We start from the raw sequence: 17893 nt of genomic DNA, 5'->3' as shown, positions 1-17893 counted from the left end.
GGAATTAGGTCTATTTAAAGGGTTGTATTGATATCGTCTTTCATGCGTCTCTAATGCTGCCTCTGTCACGTGTTTGTGCCACCTTGCTGTAACATGGAGGGCTTTAGGACCTCGCAGACAGCTGCTACATTCCTGTATATTATAATAGGAAAGTCATTGATATGTTAATGAGGACAGCGCACCTTTCCACGTCAGGAAGGAGGAAGCCGCTGCGCTTTCATTCGTGTCCCTGTGAGGTGAACCGTGCGCCGCTGCGCTGCTCTCCTGCCGCTCCGCGCGTCCATCCATGCCCGCCGCGTAAAGTTGCTCCGTCCGCGTCCTCGGCCGTGTCGCCGGATCCCAGCGCTGTGGAATGAGTTTTATCAGCAGCTTGAGGAGAAGCGTGAAGAAAGATGACAACAAAAAGTGAGTAGACAGAAAGCCTTCAGACATCAGTCAACCCTGTCGCTACACGTCTTGTTTCCACAGTGGCGGATCTTAATCGCACTTTACGGTAGAAGTCCTCATGTGCTGCTGATGTCTTTGTTGTTTAGATAACGTTGTGGTCGTTGGGACGCATTGTGTGTGTCTTATTATTATTATGTTCTATTAAACCACTGATTACCGTATAGAAGCACATATAATCATAAAGCTACTATGTGAAAATGCTTCATGTAACTAAAGTACTTACTACTTACTTTAGTGTCTGCCCTATAATTCCCTTTATGTGACACTCCAAGTTAGAAATACAGCATGCATGTGTAAACATGTTGTTAACTCACAAAACATTAGGAACATTTACAAAATGAAACATACACGTACTGTCACAGAGTAAACACTACACCCACGGGGCCTCTGGAATTTTCATGGTCAACTGAATAACTGTTTAGTCTATAAAGAGGAAATCGTTCAAATCATGGACTTTTTTTTGTCATCATTTAGTTTTATTTCCTGTTTCCTTTCTCATTAATCGACTGACTCCTCAGGTTTACCTTGTGACCCTTGAGAAGGGCCCAAGGGTCCCTGAAAATGATTATTTGCTGAAGTTTTAATTACAAACATTTGAACTCAGATGTGAAGCCTTGTCTTATTTTCCTTGTTGCTGATGACTTTCAGTCCTCAGTGTAACGCCCTCTTCTCACCATCATGAGAAGCTTCCGTAACTATTTTCTCTAAGCTGACCTTTGGCGCTCTTCACAGGGACGCCACGCAGGCACAAGACATCCCTGTCAGCCCAAACTCCCCGAGCCGGTACGTTCACATTGTGCACACCAGTCATTTGATCTTACAGTCACGAACAATAAGATGAAAAGACAACAACTCTCACAGTGAAATGAAACATGTGACTTTCTATTTCTTATCTCAGGTTGTCAGTCATAAACAGTCCAGACCTGGATCCCATCATCACAGACTTCAAGTGAGTGTCTTAAAATCACATTAAGGAAAATGACCAAACCGCTCCCAAACTGACCGATTAATATCTGAGAAATCAGTAAATCTTTGTGAGAACAGTGCAGCCTGAGAGTGTCCTCGGCTCTGACGATCGTGTTCCTCTAACAATAGCAGGCCTTTGAGCTGGCTGTCATCCCCTCTGATTAGCCCCTTTCCTCTGAACGGCCTTTTTTTGTTCCTCTGTTTCAGGTTACAGCTCCCAGACAGCGAAGATGCTCAGGAGTCAACAAATCCATCGAATGGGTAAGAGGCCACAGCGTGAACTCACACAGCATGTCGCAGAGACGTGTTTGCTGAAATTCTGAACAGATTGGAAGCTGTTTTTTGTCAAAAAAGACTACAGACTTATACTTAACTGCTTTTCAAATATGATCATTTTGCATGTTAAAAAGCCGAAATTGTTATAATAGCAGCATTTCTGGAGCATCAAATCATATTCCTCTCCTTTCCTCTCCTCACACAGCACCCTGTTTTTTGCACTCTATTAGTGTTGATGGGTTTCCCTGTTGTTCCTGAGCTGAGCTCTGCAAAGTGCTCTGCTCTTGTGATGATGTTTTTATGGGCCATTATGAGAGATTGTAAGTGTAGAAGAATTTGTAGAAATGTTTCATGCTGTTTTTACAAAGAAGAATGAGATGAGTGTTTTCAAACTCATGTCACAACATTTGTCACGCTCATCATTTTCTACTTGGTCTCTGCTGATTGAGTTTTAATGAGCTTATGAGATCAAGTGAAGTGTGAGGGAGGTTTGACGCTGTGGTCTAAGAAGCAGATGATTTATGCAGCTCTCACAGTTCAGCTATTCAATAAGGTTTGTGGTATTTCTGTATGGATAATTGAAAAATCACAAGTCTGAGGAAATAGACATTCACAAGATCTGCCTGAGGACAGATGTCCACAAGGACAACACAGGAGCCCACAGAGCTGGGTATCTCCACAGAACGTGTCCATGCAGTTACCTCATTTGACACCGTCAGGGTACTACTTCCCTAAGGACTTCAGCTTCTACAAAAAACAGATCTCTATTTTAAATGTTCGCTGAGCTGCTCTTTCTTAAGGCCACAAACTTATCAGTCACTTCTTGTGTGCCCAGATGAGGCCTTCTCTCACATACTCCGATAGATGCACTGTTAATGGGATACAACAACATAACTCCTGACACTGTGCTTTTACTCTGAACCTGTGCTGCTGCATCTATGTCTTCTATTTCTGGACTCTGTGCCTGCTGCAGTGTTCAGTCTCTGTGACTGCAGCAGTCAGACCTGACCAGCTGAGCTCGCAGCCCAGCAGCAGCTGTTTATTTCTTCGCATCTTGTTCCTGTTGCACTTTTAGTAGCAGGAAGTTTTATGTCAGTGTTGACAGTGAAGAACATTCTTCTTTTAGCTCGTACTCTTTTCTTCCTCCCAGCTGTGCTTTTTTAGCACTTTCACATCTTATATAAAATCCTCTTGCTGTGAGTTCTGGGCAGTTTAAGCCCCACCCCTGATTTAGCATGAACCAATCAGAGCTGAGACTGCAGTGTGTAGCATAAGGGTGATGATCGGAAGTAGGTGGGACAGTTTTTCTGTGTGTGTGTCTGTGTGTGTGTGTTGGGGGCAGCACAGATAGACTGTGCATTCTCTCCTCATGTGTGATAGTCATCCCAATCTTATTAGGGGCTGCTGTTGCTGCTTGGTCCTACCTCTTCCTCCCTTCCCCTCGTTCTCATTCATTCCTCTGCCTCTCCCCCTCTCTCTCTCTCTCTCTCTCTCTCTTCTACCAGCCTGCCCTTCTGCTGCTTCTCCTCTGGTTTCTGCTGCTACAGAAAGAGACACAGATCATTACACAGCACTGCTGGAAAGGCCGCAGACTCACGCTTACTTCTGCAATTATCTTTACTTCTGGCTTTTTCTCTGTCTCTCCTTCACACACACACATACACTCTGCCAGATGAAAATGTCAGGAGAGGAAGACACTCTGTCAAACGGGTAAGATACTCACTGTGTGTTGGGAGGATGTGCGTTTGTCATTCAGTCAGCCTCTGTGTCTTTTTTCGCTTTTTTTCCCATCGTCATGTGAAGAGAAAACGTGTGTGTGTGTGAGAGAGAGAGACACTGAGGCATGTGGACAAACTCGCTCGGTTTATTTTCGTAGCTGCTCGACGCAGCGCGGCCTCTAAAGCTCTTATAACAGCTGTATGAATGTGTGTAAGCTCCAAACTAATGCTTCGTCACCCTTAGAAGGATGTTGATGTGATGCAGTGAAGTGCATATTCATAGTAGTTTTATGTGTGTGTGTGTGTGTGTGTGTCTTTGTATGGCTGATAATGATCATCATTGTGCAAGTTGCTCTCTGGAGAAATCAACTCAGAATTTCAGGCTTACTGAATTGAAACCCAATTAAATTAGTGGGACAATGCGTGGTATGCACATCCTGAGCCTAACCCACTCTGGTGGTTATCATGCCTTTTTCTTCATTACACATAATTGTCAGTTATTCCCTGCATTTTAAAGACAGAGTCCTGTACTGTGTGATAATTGTTGCTCACTGACTGAGAAATGGTCCATGTCCCTTTCAATGTCCTCAGGCCTCAGGTTGTGTTCAAAGTGTGAACTTTGCCAGAATGTGTTTTTTCATTCAGTCAGTACCAGTCGGACTAGCTTCCAGCTTTAAGGAAAGGATAAAGCTGGTAACAAAACAACTTGTGTGACTGGTGAGATACCAAACTTAATCCAAAGAAGAACAGAAGATATGACAAATAATGACACAACACGCACATTTACCTGCTGGTCAAAGGAGCAACTTGTTGTTTATGTTAAATAGCTTGAGAGATGCTAAGGCCACTTTCAGAGTTGTGTTTACTGGTGTTTAATGATGGTGAATTATGTATAATACTACTCATTTTATGTCATGATACAAAACAGGAACATGACACAAACGCTAATTAGAAACTAGCCCACTATAACCAGGTTTCACTGCACACAGCTTTATTTCTGTCGGCACAAAATGAGGTGAGCCCATGGAGCTGAAATGTGGTGTTGTGATCGTTGCAGCTAAGCCACATCTACTTCTCAGTGTGCAGTCTGCTGCTGTTAGATATAGTATACAGTCCATGGTTACCACTTCCTCATACATGGTGAGTGTTGGGATGATGTCTATACTTGACACAGACACCTGTAGCTGGGGTGCTTTCTTTGGCTTGTTAGACCTTGGCTGACTTGGTCATTTGGTTAGATTCCACAAAGTGTACAGCTAGCCTGTTAGCATGCTAACTTCAGTAGACACTGATGCTTTTTGAATCAAGTGTACAAGCAAGACATCTTTTCGCCATGAATAAAGTGGCATTAATGTGCATGAGTTCAGAATTTTTCAACAGTGCCAAATGTGTAACAAATGACTGAAGTCAGTGCAGATAGTGTGTATGAGCTGTAACAAATCGGATGTGTTCTGTTTAAAAATATAAATTGATGCCATTAGCTGTTGCTGCTTGTTTTTCTGCAGGCTTGTTGCTTTTAGTGAAGTGACTCTCATTCAGAGAAAACAGTAGAGAAGCTCAGCAGAGGAGAACATGTGACTCTGCTGCATTATCCTTGAAATCAGTAACAGAAGTACACCAATTATTACTGCTTTTATTATTGATCCCTTTAGTTGTCTGTAGGCACTCACTTTTCAGCATCTTATTAATTTGCAGCACAGGCTAACCTTGTTGTTTGTGTTTGTTAGTATGTGTGTGTGTGTGTGTGTGTGTGTGTGTTTGCTCTAACACCTCAGTAAATGTAGCAGACAAACATATGTCATACTCAGTGATCACACATTCATACGTTTCCCTGACAGCGGCCGTCCCTGTGCTGTTATCAGGAAGCTCAGCTTGCTGCTGGTCATATGGTGAACACAGCAGTCACCCGCATGTCATTAGCCAGCACTGCAGCAGTGTGTCTGCCTCTCGGTCATGGTGGTAGCAGTGTGTGTGTGTGCGTGTGTGCGTGTGTGTTTGAGATGGGTTTGTAGTCCTCCTGTGTTTCTAATAGCCCCCAGTGTAAAATGCATTAGTCACCACTGTCGTACACATTTGTCGTAGGTGTGTTTGCTTAGTTTCTGTGTACTTGTGTGGCTGAAAATGTCCCACTGATGCATTTTAACACAAAAAAAACAAATTCTAAGAAGAAACATTATTATGTACAACAAACAAGTCATATTTCAAATTAAGTAAATAAATCATCTTAATCTAACCCTCCTGACGTTCATTAGTTCAGCTCCACCATCAGCTTCATTTGTTTTCTCTAATTCATTATGTTGTTAATGTGTTTTTCACATGCTGTGTGACGCTCACACCGTGAGGTGAGGTGGTAGAACCATGTGATGAGTCTCAGTCATGACTTGTGCTCGGTTTGGCCATGATACATACCGGTCACGTGAGCATCATGTGCAGCACGTAATGAACAGAGAGCAGCATTATCATCAGTCATTGAGGGCGTCTGTTCTGTACCTGTAATCACAGATCCTGGTCAGAATGGCTGCAGTCTGTATTTATTTTTAGGAATTGTAGGTGGTTATTCAGCAGCTGTGATTTATGCTGATTCCTTCTGTAATGTGCAGTGTGATACAAACAGCAGCAACATTAACAGCAAAGCACTCTCTGGAGTATGGCTCAGGTTGCCTGTGTTCAACTAACCATCTGTGTTTCCAGCATTATTTCATTCAGATTTTGTGTTTTTCATGCAGGTGCTCGCGCTCAGACCTGTCACTGGCTCTGGAGGACTGCATGGCTGCCCTGGATCTGTTCCTCAGAAATGATTTTGAGGAGGCGCAGGCTCGACTCAAAAGCAGGTAAGAGTGTGGCCGACATCACGAGCTGACGCAGCTGCTCCTCTCACCTGGCTTTCAGTGTAACGTATATAATACAGTATATGCAGATATTTTTAGTGTTTTTGCTTTCTCAGGCGTTTTTTGAACCGGAAGCCGCAAACACATACAAAACCTATTCAAACATCACTCAGCAGGAAAGCACCAATCTGTAAAAGCAGTTCTTGGAGAAAATAAACATGTTTATAACAGTACAAATTCTACTCACTCATTTAAATTATATTAGTTCAGCATTTAATTAAGGTTGGGGCCACTTTGAGTGCATCACAAGGTAGCTGTCTGCCTCGCTGTCCCCCTCCACCCCATCCAAATCCACAGAGGGGCATTTAAAGTCTAAGACATCAGAGGGCCAGACTGAGATGCTTTGGACATGTGCAGAGGACGGATAGTGGTTATGCTGGTAGAAGGATGTTGGAAATGGAGCTGCCAGAAAAGAGGTCAAGAGGAAGGTCACTGAAGAGACATATGGATCCTTTTGACAAGAGTGCGAGAAAAGAGGATGCCAAGGACAGAGTTAGGTGGTGGTCAGATGATTGGCTGTGTCCAAAGAAGAAGAAGAAGATCTTATTTAGGGTTGTTATGCTGTTTTTGGCAGAATTTAGGAAGGTCACCCTTTATTGGTTTACTATTGTTTAACTAATACCTCCACTAGGGGTGTGCGATTTGACGATAAATGATCGTGAAGGATTTGATCTACCAGAACGGACAGATCGTTTTATCGTCCATAGAGCACCTTCTATTAATTGCAGTTCTATGTTCGCGCAGACGCATGAGTTTTTTCACTCGTCCAACTCTCAGTGCGCTTAATGTGAACACGACCAACCAATGACAGCCTCTCTGTTAGGAAGCTACGGCTGAAAACGAAAAGAGAACGGAGGAACTGGTCCCTAAAACGAACTCCACCTTTATGTTCGGTACTGCGCGTGTTCTAAGCCTGTGTGTGTGTGTGTGTTTGCGCGCGACGTGTGTCGCAGTGGAAGGGCCGCGTGTATTATAATGCTACGAGCGCGTACGCGCCCACCTCTCTGAACATTACCAGCTCGTTATATTCAGGTTCGCTGCTGTTGTGCCGTCAGCACCTGTGTGTGTGTGTGCAGTGGGAGGGCCACGTGTGTACCTCAGATGCAGACAGAGGCAACAGCTAATGACGTCACCAAATCAATAACGCAGGCATTTGATGAAGAGGCTCCATGAGGACTCGTGATTTTATCATTAAAGAATCGTGATATAAAATGTTTGCCATATCGCCCACCCCTAACCTCCACAAAGCTTTCTAATACCTCCAGACTGCAGCATTTCAGTCACTTGGTCTGACCTCCTTCTGGTGGGACTCTTTGTCTAATTTCATGCATCTGGTTTAGTTAAATGATGATTTGATTGAACAGAGCTGGTTAATAATCGAGCCTGTGTGCAGACATTTAGCAGCCCGACCTTCTTTCTGTACAGACCTGCTGTCCATTAGATAATTGTCCTGTTTCAGTACAGATAATTATAATATTAATATATAATGTTAAACTTATTTCAGGTTTACTCTGCTCATATTTTGATTGTCTTAATATTTCAAAGTCAGATTAGAAGGCAGTGGATGTAATCCAGTATTGTTCTAACAAAAGTGTGTGACATTGCTGCTGTGACTTCACCATTCTTTTGTGTGAATACTAAAAAATGCTGGGCAGTGCTTAAAAATGTAAAAAGCTGAGTCTGTTGCACAGTAATCAGTCACAGACAGAGGTACTAGTGTGTCTGGTTGACGTGCTGCTCTGAGTTACTCCCTCTGCACAATCACACCCTAACGCTGCCAACACTGTGACATCGGGTTACTCTATTGTCCCCTGCTTATTCTCTGCTGGGTTATCAGAACCTTGATCACATTGTTGTTGTTATAAGCCCCCCCCTTGTCTCTTCCCATTGGAGCTGCAGGCCACTCCTTAGTTTCTTTTTAGTGCTGGGTTACAGTGTGTCATAAGAATGACTTCCTGTCTAAAACTAGAATATTAGAGGTGTTGTCATCACGATAACACATTTAAAGACTTTTTTCAACCTTGCATAAAAACTTTGTCACCAAAAAGATTCTCTATTCCAATCTGGAGGACAATCTGAGCCTACACTGTCAACCCTGCCGCCACTTGTGGCCTGGAAGTCTGCCTGCCCTGTGTGGGAGTCCTGATTTCTGTCTTGATACTCATCCTGCAACTTTCTTCCCCTCTCCTTAGTACTGATGGGTAAATTCTGCTTTAAACCCAGATGTTTACACTTGAATCAGGCCAGTATGATGTCAGAGTTAAATAAATCTGTCTTGCCTCTCCTTGGTTTAACTGAATCCAGTCAAGGATGCAGTAGAATCAAACAGACACACATCAAATTCTGAGATTTCTGGTTTGTTTGCTGCTCAGAAAAAATGTTTTGTGATAAAGCTGACTGTCTTGAGTCTCAGAATGTGCAGTATAGTCTGAGGGCATTCTGGTGTGTTATGAGAGAGATCCATCTGTGGGAGACATGTGTGAGAGAGACATGTGTAACAGCAGCAGAAGCCTCTCTGTGAGTGCTTTTAAATCCGCTTTTCCTCAGCGTGAGTCTCCTATCTGTCCTTCAGATACACTTCAACCAGTTGTGTGTTAATTAAATCAACACAATGAGGACACTCCACCTGATACTATTAGCTTAAATACATCATAAAACATAGGGTACGTATTTGACTGTTTGTATGTGCTATGCCCTGCTGGGCTGCTTTCAACAAACTGCAGCCACGCAGTTTATGACATGCTCCTGCTGAACATGTATTTTCAGCCATGTGGAAACGTGTTTGCTAAATAACCAGTGAAGTATGTCTTTATGTGTTTTTTTTTCGTTCTTCATCAGGCCTCCAATCCCATCAGTGTCTAACAGCAGGCTTAGATGTTAGGCAGCTCCCTGTCCAAACATGCAGCAGACAGCACAGTGCAGGTTTCCCTTCATGCTGTTCTGCCCCTGAGTTTGTCTAAAAGCTGAGATATGGTCCCTCTGCAGGCTCACAGACACATTGTGAGTTACATCACTCAAATGGTCAAATCTGACCAACTTTGACACAGTTGGTTATTGTAATCCATCCTGCTGGACACTGTCAGAAATAAAGTGCATGCAGTGATGCTCTCACCACTGTTGCACTTCCTGATTTGTGCTAACATGTGCAGAACTGAAAACAAGGCATGTCTGCGCGCATGAAATCACAAAGCAGCTCCTCCCTTGTATCATGGAAACATATTGTGGTGAAAATATGCAGCAGGCCCTGCTTACAGATGGAGACAAAGCTTTGTATTGACCTTAGACTGAAGTGCTGCTGTCAGATGTTTGACATTCCCAGCCATTTTCAGCACAAACAAGAGATTTACCTCACAGCACCTTCCTAAATGGTTTTGGAGTTTGCTCTCTTAGATAAATGAGCCTGACGCAGTGGAAATGTGAGGCAGGCAAATCCTCCTCGATCTGTACCTCCGCCTCTTCTGACAGTCTGCTGTTGTTGCTTCCTGGTTCTTACTGAGTTGGTTCTCGTTCTGCATTTGGTTGCTGAATCAGAGCTGTTAATGAACTTGTTTAGGTGAACAGTTTGCAAATTCTGTCTAATTACCAGCTAACAAAAGCCCTCATTTATCAGAGGCTCGGTGTCACTTAGATGACACAGCTTAAATCTGCTTGAAATTCTCTGTGAGGAATCAGTGAAAAGTTTTCTTCATCTATGTCAAAAGAAGTAAAGGCTTATTTGTTGGCATGTGTTGGTGCACCCCTCCCATATGCTGATTATTCTGTTTATGCAAATGAAGTTTGTGTTTGAGCTCAGTGACATCAGTGACATCAGAGCAGCTCATCACATGTGTCAGTCTGTGGCGAGCAGCAGAGGAATGTGAGCAATGCAGACTGATGGGATTCCTCTCTGAATACACACCTCTGCTTCTATGTTACCAAAATAGTTGTACTGTGTGTGTGCGCACGTGTGTGTGTGTGCGTGCGTTATATATTACTCTATATATACACTAAATGCAACTATATCTAAATCTAAAGCTAATGAAACTCCAGTGTAACATCATATTATTGGCAGCATCCTGCTTTTCGTGTTCATTTATGAGAAATTATTATTTCTAATGAAGGGGTAAAACTGGAACAACAGGATTTTTGTAACTAGCTCAACAAGTATGCGAAAAACATTGTTAGTGAAAACCCAAATGAGGGATTCCTGTTTAACAGAGGGTGTGATGTGACACACCACTGATATAGATATAAACAGATATAGACAGCCTGTTTTGTGTGAACTGCTGTGTTTTCAGTCCTCTAATCTGTTTGCAATAATTGTGCAAAGTTGATTTTTGCTGCCTAACTTAGTGACTTTCTCTTGGATAATCACTTGATTAAGGGAGCTTTTCATTATGCCAACATGTCACTTGTGTCTTTGAGGTATGAGGAATTAATTAGAAATCATCTGCCCCACCGTGTCAGTGTTATTTGTTTTGATTGCTAACATACACACTTGGATGGACGGATGGATGGGTGATAATGTCATTGCAGCTGTAGAACACTTTTTGGACCTCCATCTGCTTCACAGTCAGTGTGAAAAATGTAAAAGGGGGCTATGATAAAAATAAATGTGGGGGATTTTTATACATACACTTATGTTCTCCGGGCCTGCCCTGAAGAGGGAAAAGCATCTGCCTACTGTAGTATAGCAGAAGCCAAATATTGTGTGTTTTCTTTTCTTACAGAACCAAAGACAGCATGTACCACGCTCTGACCTATGCCACCATTCTAGAGATGCAGGCCATGATGACCTTTGACCCCCAACACATTCTGGCTGCAGGGAACAACATGAAGGAGGCGCAGGCTATCTGTCAGCGGTGAGACTTTCTCACAGCACCTCAGTGACATGATGCCCTTTCTGATAAACATTAACATATTAGTTTGTCTCTGGTAAAGTCAGCTGCACAAGTAATGGTGAATCCTCTCACATAAAATGAAACAAATATTACACAGCATCTAATGAGCACTGGATCCACTTTTTAACATTGTACCAAAAACAGAAAACATGCTGAGATCATCCTGCCCCAAAGAATGTCACAGCTGCCTGCCAGTTTGTCCTGTGAGAGCTGAGTACGCCACAAAAACAATGAACACACCGATATGAGATCAGAGCTGCAGTTTTATTAACATGACAACTGATCGCAAACTTACTGTGTGGTCAGCGCCTTTTCTTGCAGTAACCTCACCCTGTGGCAGCTCAGCATCCTGTCTTTACTGGAATGAGGCTGAGTCACTAATTAGCATGAAACAAGATAAGAGAGACAATGCAGGGCAGCGCACAGCTGCTTAAAAACAATCAGGAAAACCCATTTTAATTTCCATGTGATGACGGTTCTGTGTACTTTCTCCATCAGGCACCGCAAGAGGTCAAGCTTCACCAAAAGCTTCACAGAAGGTCAGAACAAGTTACATATGTCAACATATTTCAGGGTATGTGCTCATTTGTATATGTGAACGTTTGCCTCATTTTCCTCTTGTTTGCGCCTCAGAGGAGCTCCATGCAGAAGTCTGCTATGCAGAATGTCTCCTGCAGAGGGCGGCACTCACCTTCCTTCAGGTCAGGAGCCAGATGAACTGCCTGACAAAATCTGCCTCCACTTACACTGTTATGTTTGTTTAAACTCACTGCCTGTCTGCTTCAGGATGAAAATATGATCAGCTTCATCAAAGGGGGGATCAAAGTGAGGAACAGCTACCAGACATACAAGTGAGAATCTTCAGAGTATATATAGGCAGTAGTAGGTTGTGTTAGTCCCTGTTTACTAGCAGACCTTCAACTTTGCCAGATCCTGTTTTTGTTCATACAATCAGTGTCTCTGATTTTGTCTTGACAGAGAGCTTCATGCTGTCCTCCAGTCGTCTGGATACACTCATGGTGACAACCATGGCCATTTTGAGGGTGGTGTTAAGCTGGGAGTAGGGGCCTTTAATCTAGTAAGTAGAAGTGATTGTACTTTTTGTGTTAATGGCCCTTTAATATGTCTTTAACACTAGTTAATATATAGTCCAATATGCATACAGCTGCAACAATTACTGAAGAGTTTAAGTGATTTAGGACCTTTTCCACTGCTTGTCTGCTTCCTGCTGCAGATGATTTCCATGTTGCCCACTCGGACGCTCAAGCTGCTGGAGTTCGTTGGTTTCTCTGGTAATAAGGTGAGTCCTCCTGAAATGATGTGAGTGTGTGGGACTGTATGTGGGACTGAACTCATTCATTAGAAAAAAACAATCTTGCCTGTGAAACTCATTTCTGGCACTGAGGTGAATGTTGAAAGCAGAATGTTTTGTGGATGAGTGAAGTGAAACCTTTCAGCTGCACAATGTGCACAGGCTCACATCCTGTCCTTTGTTGTACTCAAAGAATGACTTTTTATTCTGTCTCATCGCTGATTTAACTCATGAAACCGCATTACAAAATAATGGTGAAGTCAACTGAGTCCATTATTATCAGAGGCATGAGACTATGTATTTACACTAAGATACACAGTGTTTAAAGTTGCTCCTTCTTCTACCTGACACACCCTTTATATTGGACTTATCTCCATTTAGAAGGGCTTCCAATAAGTATTCTGGTAGACAATCAGACGCTGTCCATCCTCCAGCCCACACTAACTCAACACAGACAATTTCACCAAACTGCATTAGTGTGTTCTCTGTGTGCTGGTTTGATCAACAGACCTGTGTCTGTGTCTGTGTGTTCATGCAGGAGTTTGGTCTTCAGCAGCTTCAGGAGGGCTCTGCAGAAAGCACTTTCAGGTCCTTCCTGTGCAATATGCTGCTGCTCTGTTATCACACATTCATGAGCTTCATTCTAGGTGAGCTACAACACAAACACAAAAACCATAAGACAGGCAAGAATCTGAACAGGCTTTGTTCTGAATGTCTCCCACAGGCACTGGAGAAGGAGACGTCGAGGATGCAGAGAAACTGCTGCAGCCGTATCTCAAAAAATATCCCAAGGTTTGCCTGAAATGTTAATCTGTACTCCATGTATTTAGGGTGTAATCCTGATGTGTCATAGTCTCAAACATCATGTGTTGTGTCTTTTTCTAGGGATCCATCTTTTTGTTCTTTGCTGGTCGAATAGAAGAAATTAAAGGCAACCTGGATGCTGTATGTCATTTCTATATATCAAATACAAACAGTCTCTTCTGCTTCTCATGCTCAGTTTTCTTGGGTTTAAACACACTTTGAATCCTGAACCAGAATCACTGATCCAATTAAAACATGATGGATGTCACATTTAAACTGAATACGTTTAGGAAAAATAGATCTTTAATGTCGGTGTGTGTGTTTCTGTCAGGCCATCAGGCGTTTTGAAGAGTGCTGCGAGGCTCAGCAGCAGTGGAAGCAGTTCCACCACATGTGCTACTGGGAGCTAATGTGGTGCTTCACGTACAAGAGACACTGGAAGATGGCCTACTTTTACGCTGACCTGCTCAGCAAAGAGAACTCGTGGTCCAAGGTGGGCATTGTGTAGGATGGGACTATGCAAAATAACAATGGTGGAAAGTAATGAAGTACTTGCATAGATTTTCTCAGCTCAGAAGAAAAACATTCTCTCCTCATCTTATAAAAAAATAAAGATGAAGTTGCAGTAGTAATGACATTTCCCCCTTCCTTAAGGCTACATATGCGTATATGAAAGCAGCTTACCTCAGCATGCTGACTTCAGATGATTGCCTAACCTTCGGGGAGACTGCACTCACTCTGTTCAGGTATGAACGTACTGCAATTACTCACAGCAACCACAGTAAAACCGAGATGACTCACTGTGACAGGTCTGTGATATCACAATGTTGCCTTCTAAGAAAACACTAGCTGTCTTTCACTGAGAATGTGAGTTCTTAAAATAGAGTTTAAATCGAGGCAACTGGACTCCAAGATTTATTTTTTTGTCACTCCCTCGAGTGGCTTTTTCAGTTCAGCAGAACAGAGATGGACAGTTTTTTGCTAATGATGCCCACCATCAACAGTGTTCTGATAATTAAACTATATTATGTGTATGCTGTGTTATATTTTAGGCAGGTCCCGGGTCTGAAGCAGAAAATTGCAGGAAAATCTTTACCGACAGAGAAGTTTGCCATCAGGAAAGCCCGCCGCTACTTTGCAGAAAATCCCATTCCTCTTCCTGCTCCTCCACTGGTCAGTACTGGATGATGGCTTATGTGGCTCTATTTTGGCAGTACTTGTAGGTTGTGCACTGATGATGGATAACTGCCAAGCGGTGTGAAGTTTATGAAACATTTATTTGGCCCACTTATGCAGAGCTTTGTTGTCTTTGCTGAACTGCAGCTGGAACTATAAGAATAACCTTTGTTGAAGTCAGATTCTTACACTGACCAGTGGGTTGGTACAGAGGAAATACTTTTTTCATGTTTTCCTGTATCTACACAGACTGAATTTGTCCATGATTTGTGTGTACGTTTCTTGTCTAGGAGATGATGTACATCTGGAATGGCTATACAGTCATTGGCAAACACAAAGACCTGACTGAGGGCATGCTGAAAACTCTGGATGAAGCACAGACTAGACTTGAAGGCATGCCACGTATGTGAACTACAATCATAAAGACAATTTTAAAAAAAAACAACACACTCCAATAAATAAAGTGTTTAGAGAATTGGCATGCTTTTGCTAAATTGCAAACCTGTTTTCAGGGTCAGAGTTCTCCATAGATGACCAGTGCCTGCTGAGCCTCTTGAAGGGACTATGTCTCAAACACCTGGGACACCACGAGGAAGCTGAACACTACTTCACCCTCGTCCTCTGCAAGTAAGCTGACATGTACAGTACACTGTAGAATCTACAAAGATAATGTGTGTTTTTCTAGATAGAACAGCACTTCCAGCTGCTTTTATCAACAGTTTGCCATTTTTTCTGTGTATTTTCTGGTCTTAAAATGGATCTTTGTCCACATTTACAGTGAGAGTCAGATCAAGTATGACCACTACCTTGTTCCTAATGCCCTGCTGGAGCACGGCCTGCTGTGTCTGGAGCAAGGCAGAAGAGATGAAGCCATCAAACTCCTCGAAGCAGCAAAGTAAGTCATCTGTCATGGAGAAGCTTTTTAAATCAAAGAGGCTATCCAGTGGTTGGTATGTATTATGAACACATAACTCAAATGCATCACTTTTTATGGATTTTTTTATTTCGAAAGTGTTTTTTTTGTTTTTTCACCCATATATCTTTATGCATATAAATAAATATAGTGTATTTTCTTCACTGAATGGGGTTATGCGACTATAATTGACCCCTTTTTTCTGTTTCAGGCAAAACTACAAAAACTATTCGATGGAATCGCGGACACACTTCCGTATACAGGCTGCTTTGCACAAGGCCAAGGGCAGCGGAGAGAATGGCATCCACGTACCCACCAGTCCATAACAGCCAGAAGAGGGCACACAAGAGCAGGGGCATCTTTCTGTTTCTGCAGTCCCACAATGCAACACTCCAGACCAGCTCCGCTTATGAGCGGTTGATTTGCTTTTTCATCAAGGGGATAGGGAAAGATGGAGGTTCTTTTTGTTATGTGTGCCACCCTCGTGGCCAACCGCAGCTTTGTGTGGCCTTTACTGGCTTGAGGTGAATCTGCTACACCCTCTTCCAGGGAGATATATATTATAATGACCTTCATGTCCTTGTGTGATATAAAACAGAGACTAAAAGGGGAAATGCGCCTATATTTATCAAACATTGCTTCTAGCAGGCTTAGTGCTGTGGCCACCCATAGGGGCAATACTAGAGCAGAAAACAAGGTCAGATTTATGTGCTAGATACTGCAGATTGTCTCCAGGATAAAATGTGTCCAGTGGAGATTAACCCAATGAAGACTGACCCCATAGAGCCTTCATATAAATGACTGACAGAAGCTACAGCCAGCCAGAAGCACCATGCGCCCTACAAAGCCCTCCCCCTTTTTAGCGTTTAATATACATTAGAGATTAAAGTACCACATAATGTTGTGTTGACACTGGGATTTATCACATCATGCAGCTCAGCTAATCCTTTTGTAATGTGTTATTAATCAGTACCAAAATTATATATGACTGCTAAACATTGGATTCACCACTACATTACATTGTTTTAAAACTGCACTCATTGTGTTTGAGCCTTTTATAGTTCATTTTGCTTTTTCCCCCCTTATGCATATTGAAACAATGACACACATTTACTTGTGTGTAGTGATCAAATCTAATATCCTGGTGTACACAGAGCTTTGTAAATCAGCTACTCTCCAGACTCAGACAAAGTCTTGGCAGTGAGAGTTGTTCTTTACATTTATATATTGTAAATGGCACCTTTTAGACAAATTGTCCCGTTTTAAGAGGACAGATGAATGTGTCTTTTAGAAAGGCAGTCCCTCCTTTTTTCCTCCTTGTGTGTGGGACGGGCTCCATTAGTACTTGAGTGTGGACAAATGGCCCATTCACAGCAAGCACGAAGGCCTGCGTGCTTGTCTGCCTGCTGCATCTTTAGTAGGTGAAGGAGATCTGAATGGCCACAACTGCAACAGTCTTCCTGCTTTGTGAACATCTTCTGCCATCCCCGTGTCAGCCATGCTTCTCTATAGTCACCTGAACGTTATACTGTACAGCATAGTTACCTGTTTATAAACAAATAGAGGTTCTGCTCTTACATTGTAGGTAGTTAGGTGATTGGAAAGCCTGTGCACCTGCAAAACCAGAAACTCAGATGGTGTCTCAAGTGTTGGAATTAGAGCACTGCTGATTTATTCATGATTAAGGGAGGTGTCGGGGTCAAGATGATGACTAGGAGTCAGGTTTAATTTTTCATTGGTGGAGGAAAATATAATCTAATTATTGTTCTAACAGCAGTTGCTCTATAGAATATTCCAGCAACCAAATTACGCTTTACTTTCTAATGATTAATTCATTTTATTTTCCTTTTTTCAACCCTTTGGTTTTTAAACATAGGCTAAAGCCAAAAGAAATTCTAACCAAAGTTTGTGGTGTTGTGATGTTTACAGTCTGCAGTTTTTACTGGGCATGGCTACCACTGAGCAGAATGACATTCCTGTACATATTGAATGTTTCTGTTGTAATTTAAGATGAAATGATGATAAGAGACCAACATCCTGTTTTGTGTTCTGTTTTTTTTAGCACACCAACACAAACAAAATACAGTTTGTACAGTACAGAGTTGCATTATTTACAGAACAAAGAGACACTGCTTGCAAGCAGATCTTTGCTCTCGATGTTCTCACATGTGTAATCTAGCCCATTAGACAAGAGTCCTCTCATCTTGTTTACGTGCAAGCCAATGGCAGCCAGCTCTAAAGAAGTGCACACGTCATATTTTATTTAAAATACACATTGATTGATTTTATGCAAGAAGAAAAAAGGCGACCGAAGAATATTTTATGACCAAACCCGACAATTGCAATAAATGACCTGATATGTATATTACAAAGCTTCAATAATCGTTTTTAGCTCTGTGTTTATGTTTTCAGCGAAAAGCGAGGTAATCATTGATCTGATTGGTTCTCAACAAGAGCATCCTGAATGTATGTGAAAGCTCATTGGTTCATGGCCCGACGGGGCGGGGCTTCGT

At 42.4% G+C, this 17893-nt stretch overlaps 1 protein-coding gene across 2 annotated transcripts; it reads left to right on the top strand.

Moving 5' to 3' along the window:
* Positions 1–197: 197 nt before the first annotated feature.
* Positions 198–17664, top strand: ttc39a (tetratricopeptide repeat domain 39A). Of its 2 annotated transcripts, XM_028404209.1 has the most exons (21): positions 198–405; positions 1180–1230; positions 1346–1396; positions 1621–1674; positions 6134–6238; positions 11005–11136; positions 11674–11714; positions 11809–11876; positions 11962–12026; positions 12154–12253; positions 12410–12475; positions 13026–13134; positions 13212–13279; positions 13373–13432; positions 13623–13784; positions 13946–14037; positions 14344–14464; positions 14758–14869; positions 14980–15094; positions 15246–15362; positions 15592–17664. In XM_028404209.1, exons 1-21 carry the CDS (start codon positions 353–355, stop codon positions 15704–15706), a joined length of 1857 nt encoding a protein of 618 aa, XP_028260010.1. In that variant the 5' UTR covers positions 198–352; the 3' UTR covers positions 15707–17664. The 2 variants fall into 2 exon arrangements, with proteins under 2 accessions (XP_028260010.1, XP_028260011.1); XM_028404210.1 differs by lacking the exons at positions 198–405; positions 1180–1230; positions 1346–1396; positions 1621–1674 and adding an exon at positions 3196–3399.
* The last annotated feature ends 229 nt before the right edge of the window (positions 17665–17893 follow it).

The sequence above is a fragment of the Parambassis ranga genome, chromosome 4, assembly GCF_900634625.1.
Source record: "Parambassis ranga chromosome 4, fParRan2.1, whole genome shotgun sequence".
NCBI classification, from domain to species: domain Eukaryota; kingdom Metazoa; phylum Chordata; class Actinopteri; family Ambassidae; genus Parambassis; species Parambassis ranga.
This window is presented reverse-complemented; position numbering and strand designations above follow the sequence as displayed.

What these genes read in the sequence shown, in the direction of transcription:
- ttc39a (XM_028404209.1), top strand. Translation starts at nt 353, where the DNA reads ATGAGTTTTATCAGCAGCTTGAGGAGAAGCGTGAAGAAAGATGACAAC. An exon ending in CCCATCATCACAGACTTCAA is followed by an intron (nt 1,397 to 1,620) that starts GTGAGTGTCTTA and finishes CCTCTGTTTCAG; the next exon opens with GTTACAGCTCCCAGACAGCG. An exon ending in AAGAGAACTCGTGGTCCAAG is followed by an intron (nt 13,785 to 13,945) that starts GTGGGCATTGTG and finishes CCCTTCCTTAAG; the next exon opens with GCTACATATGCGTATATGAA.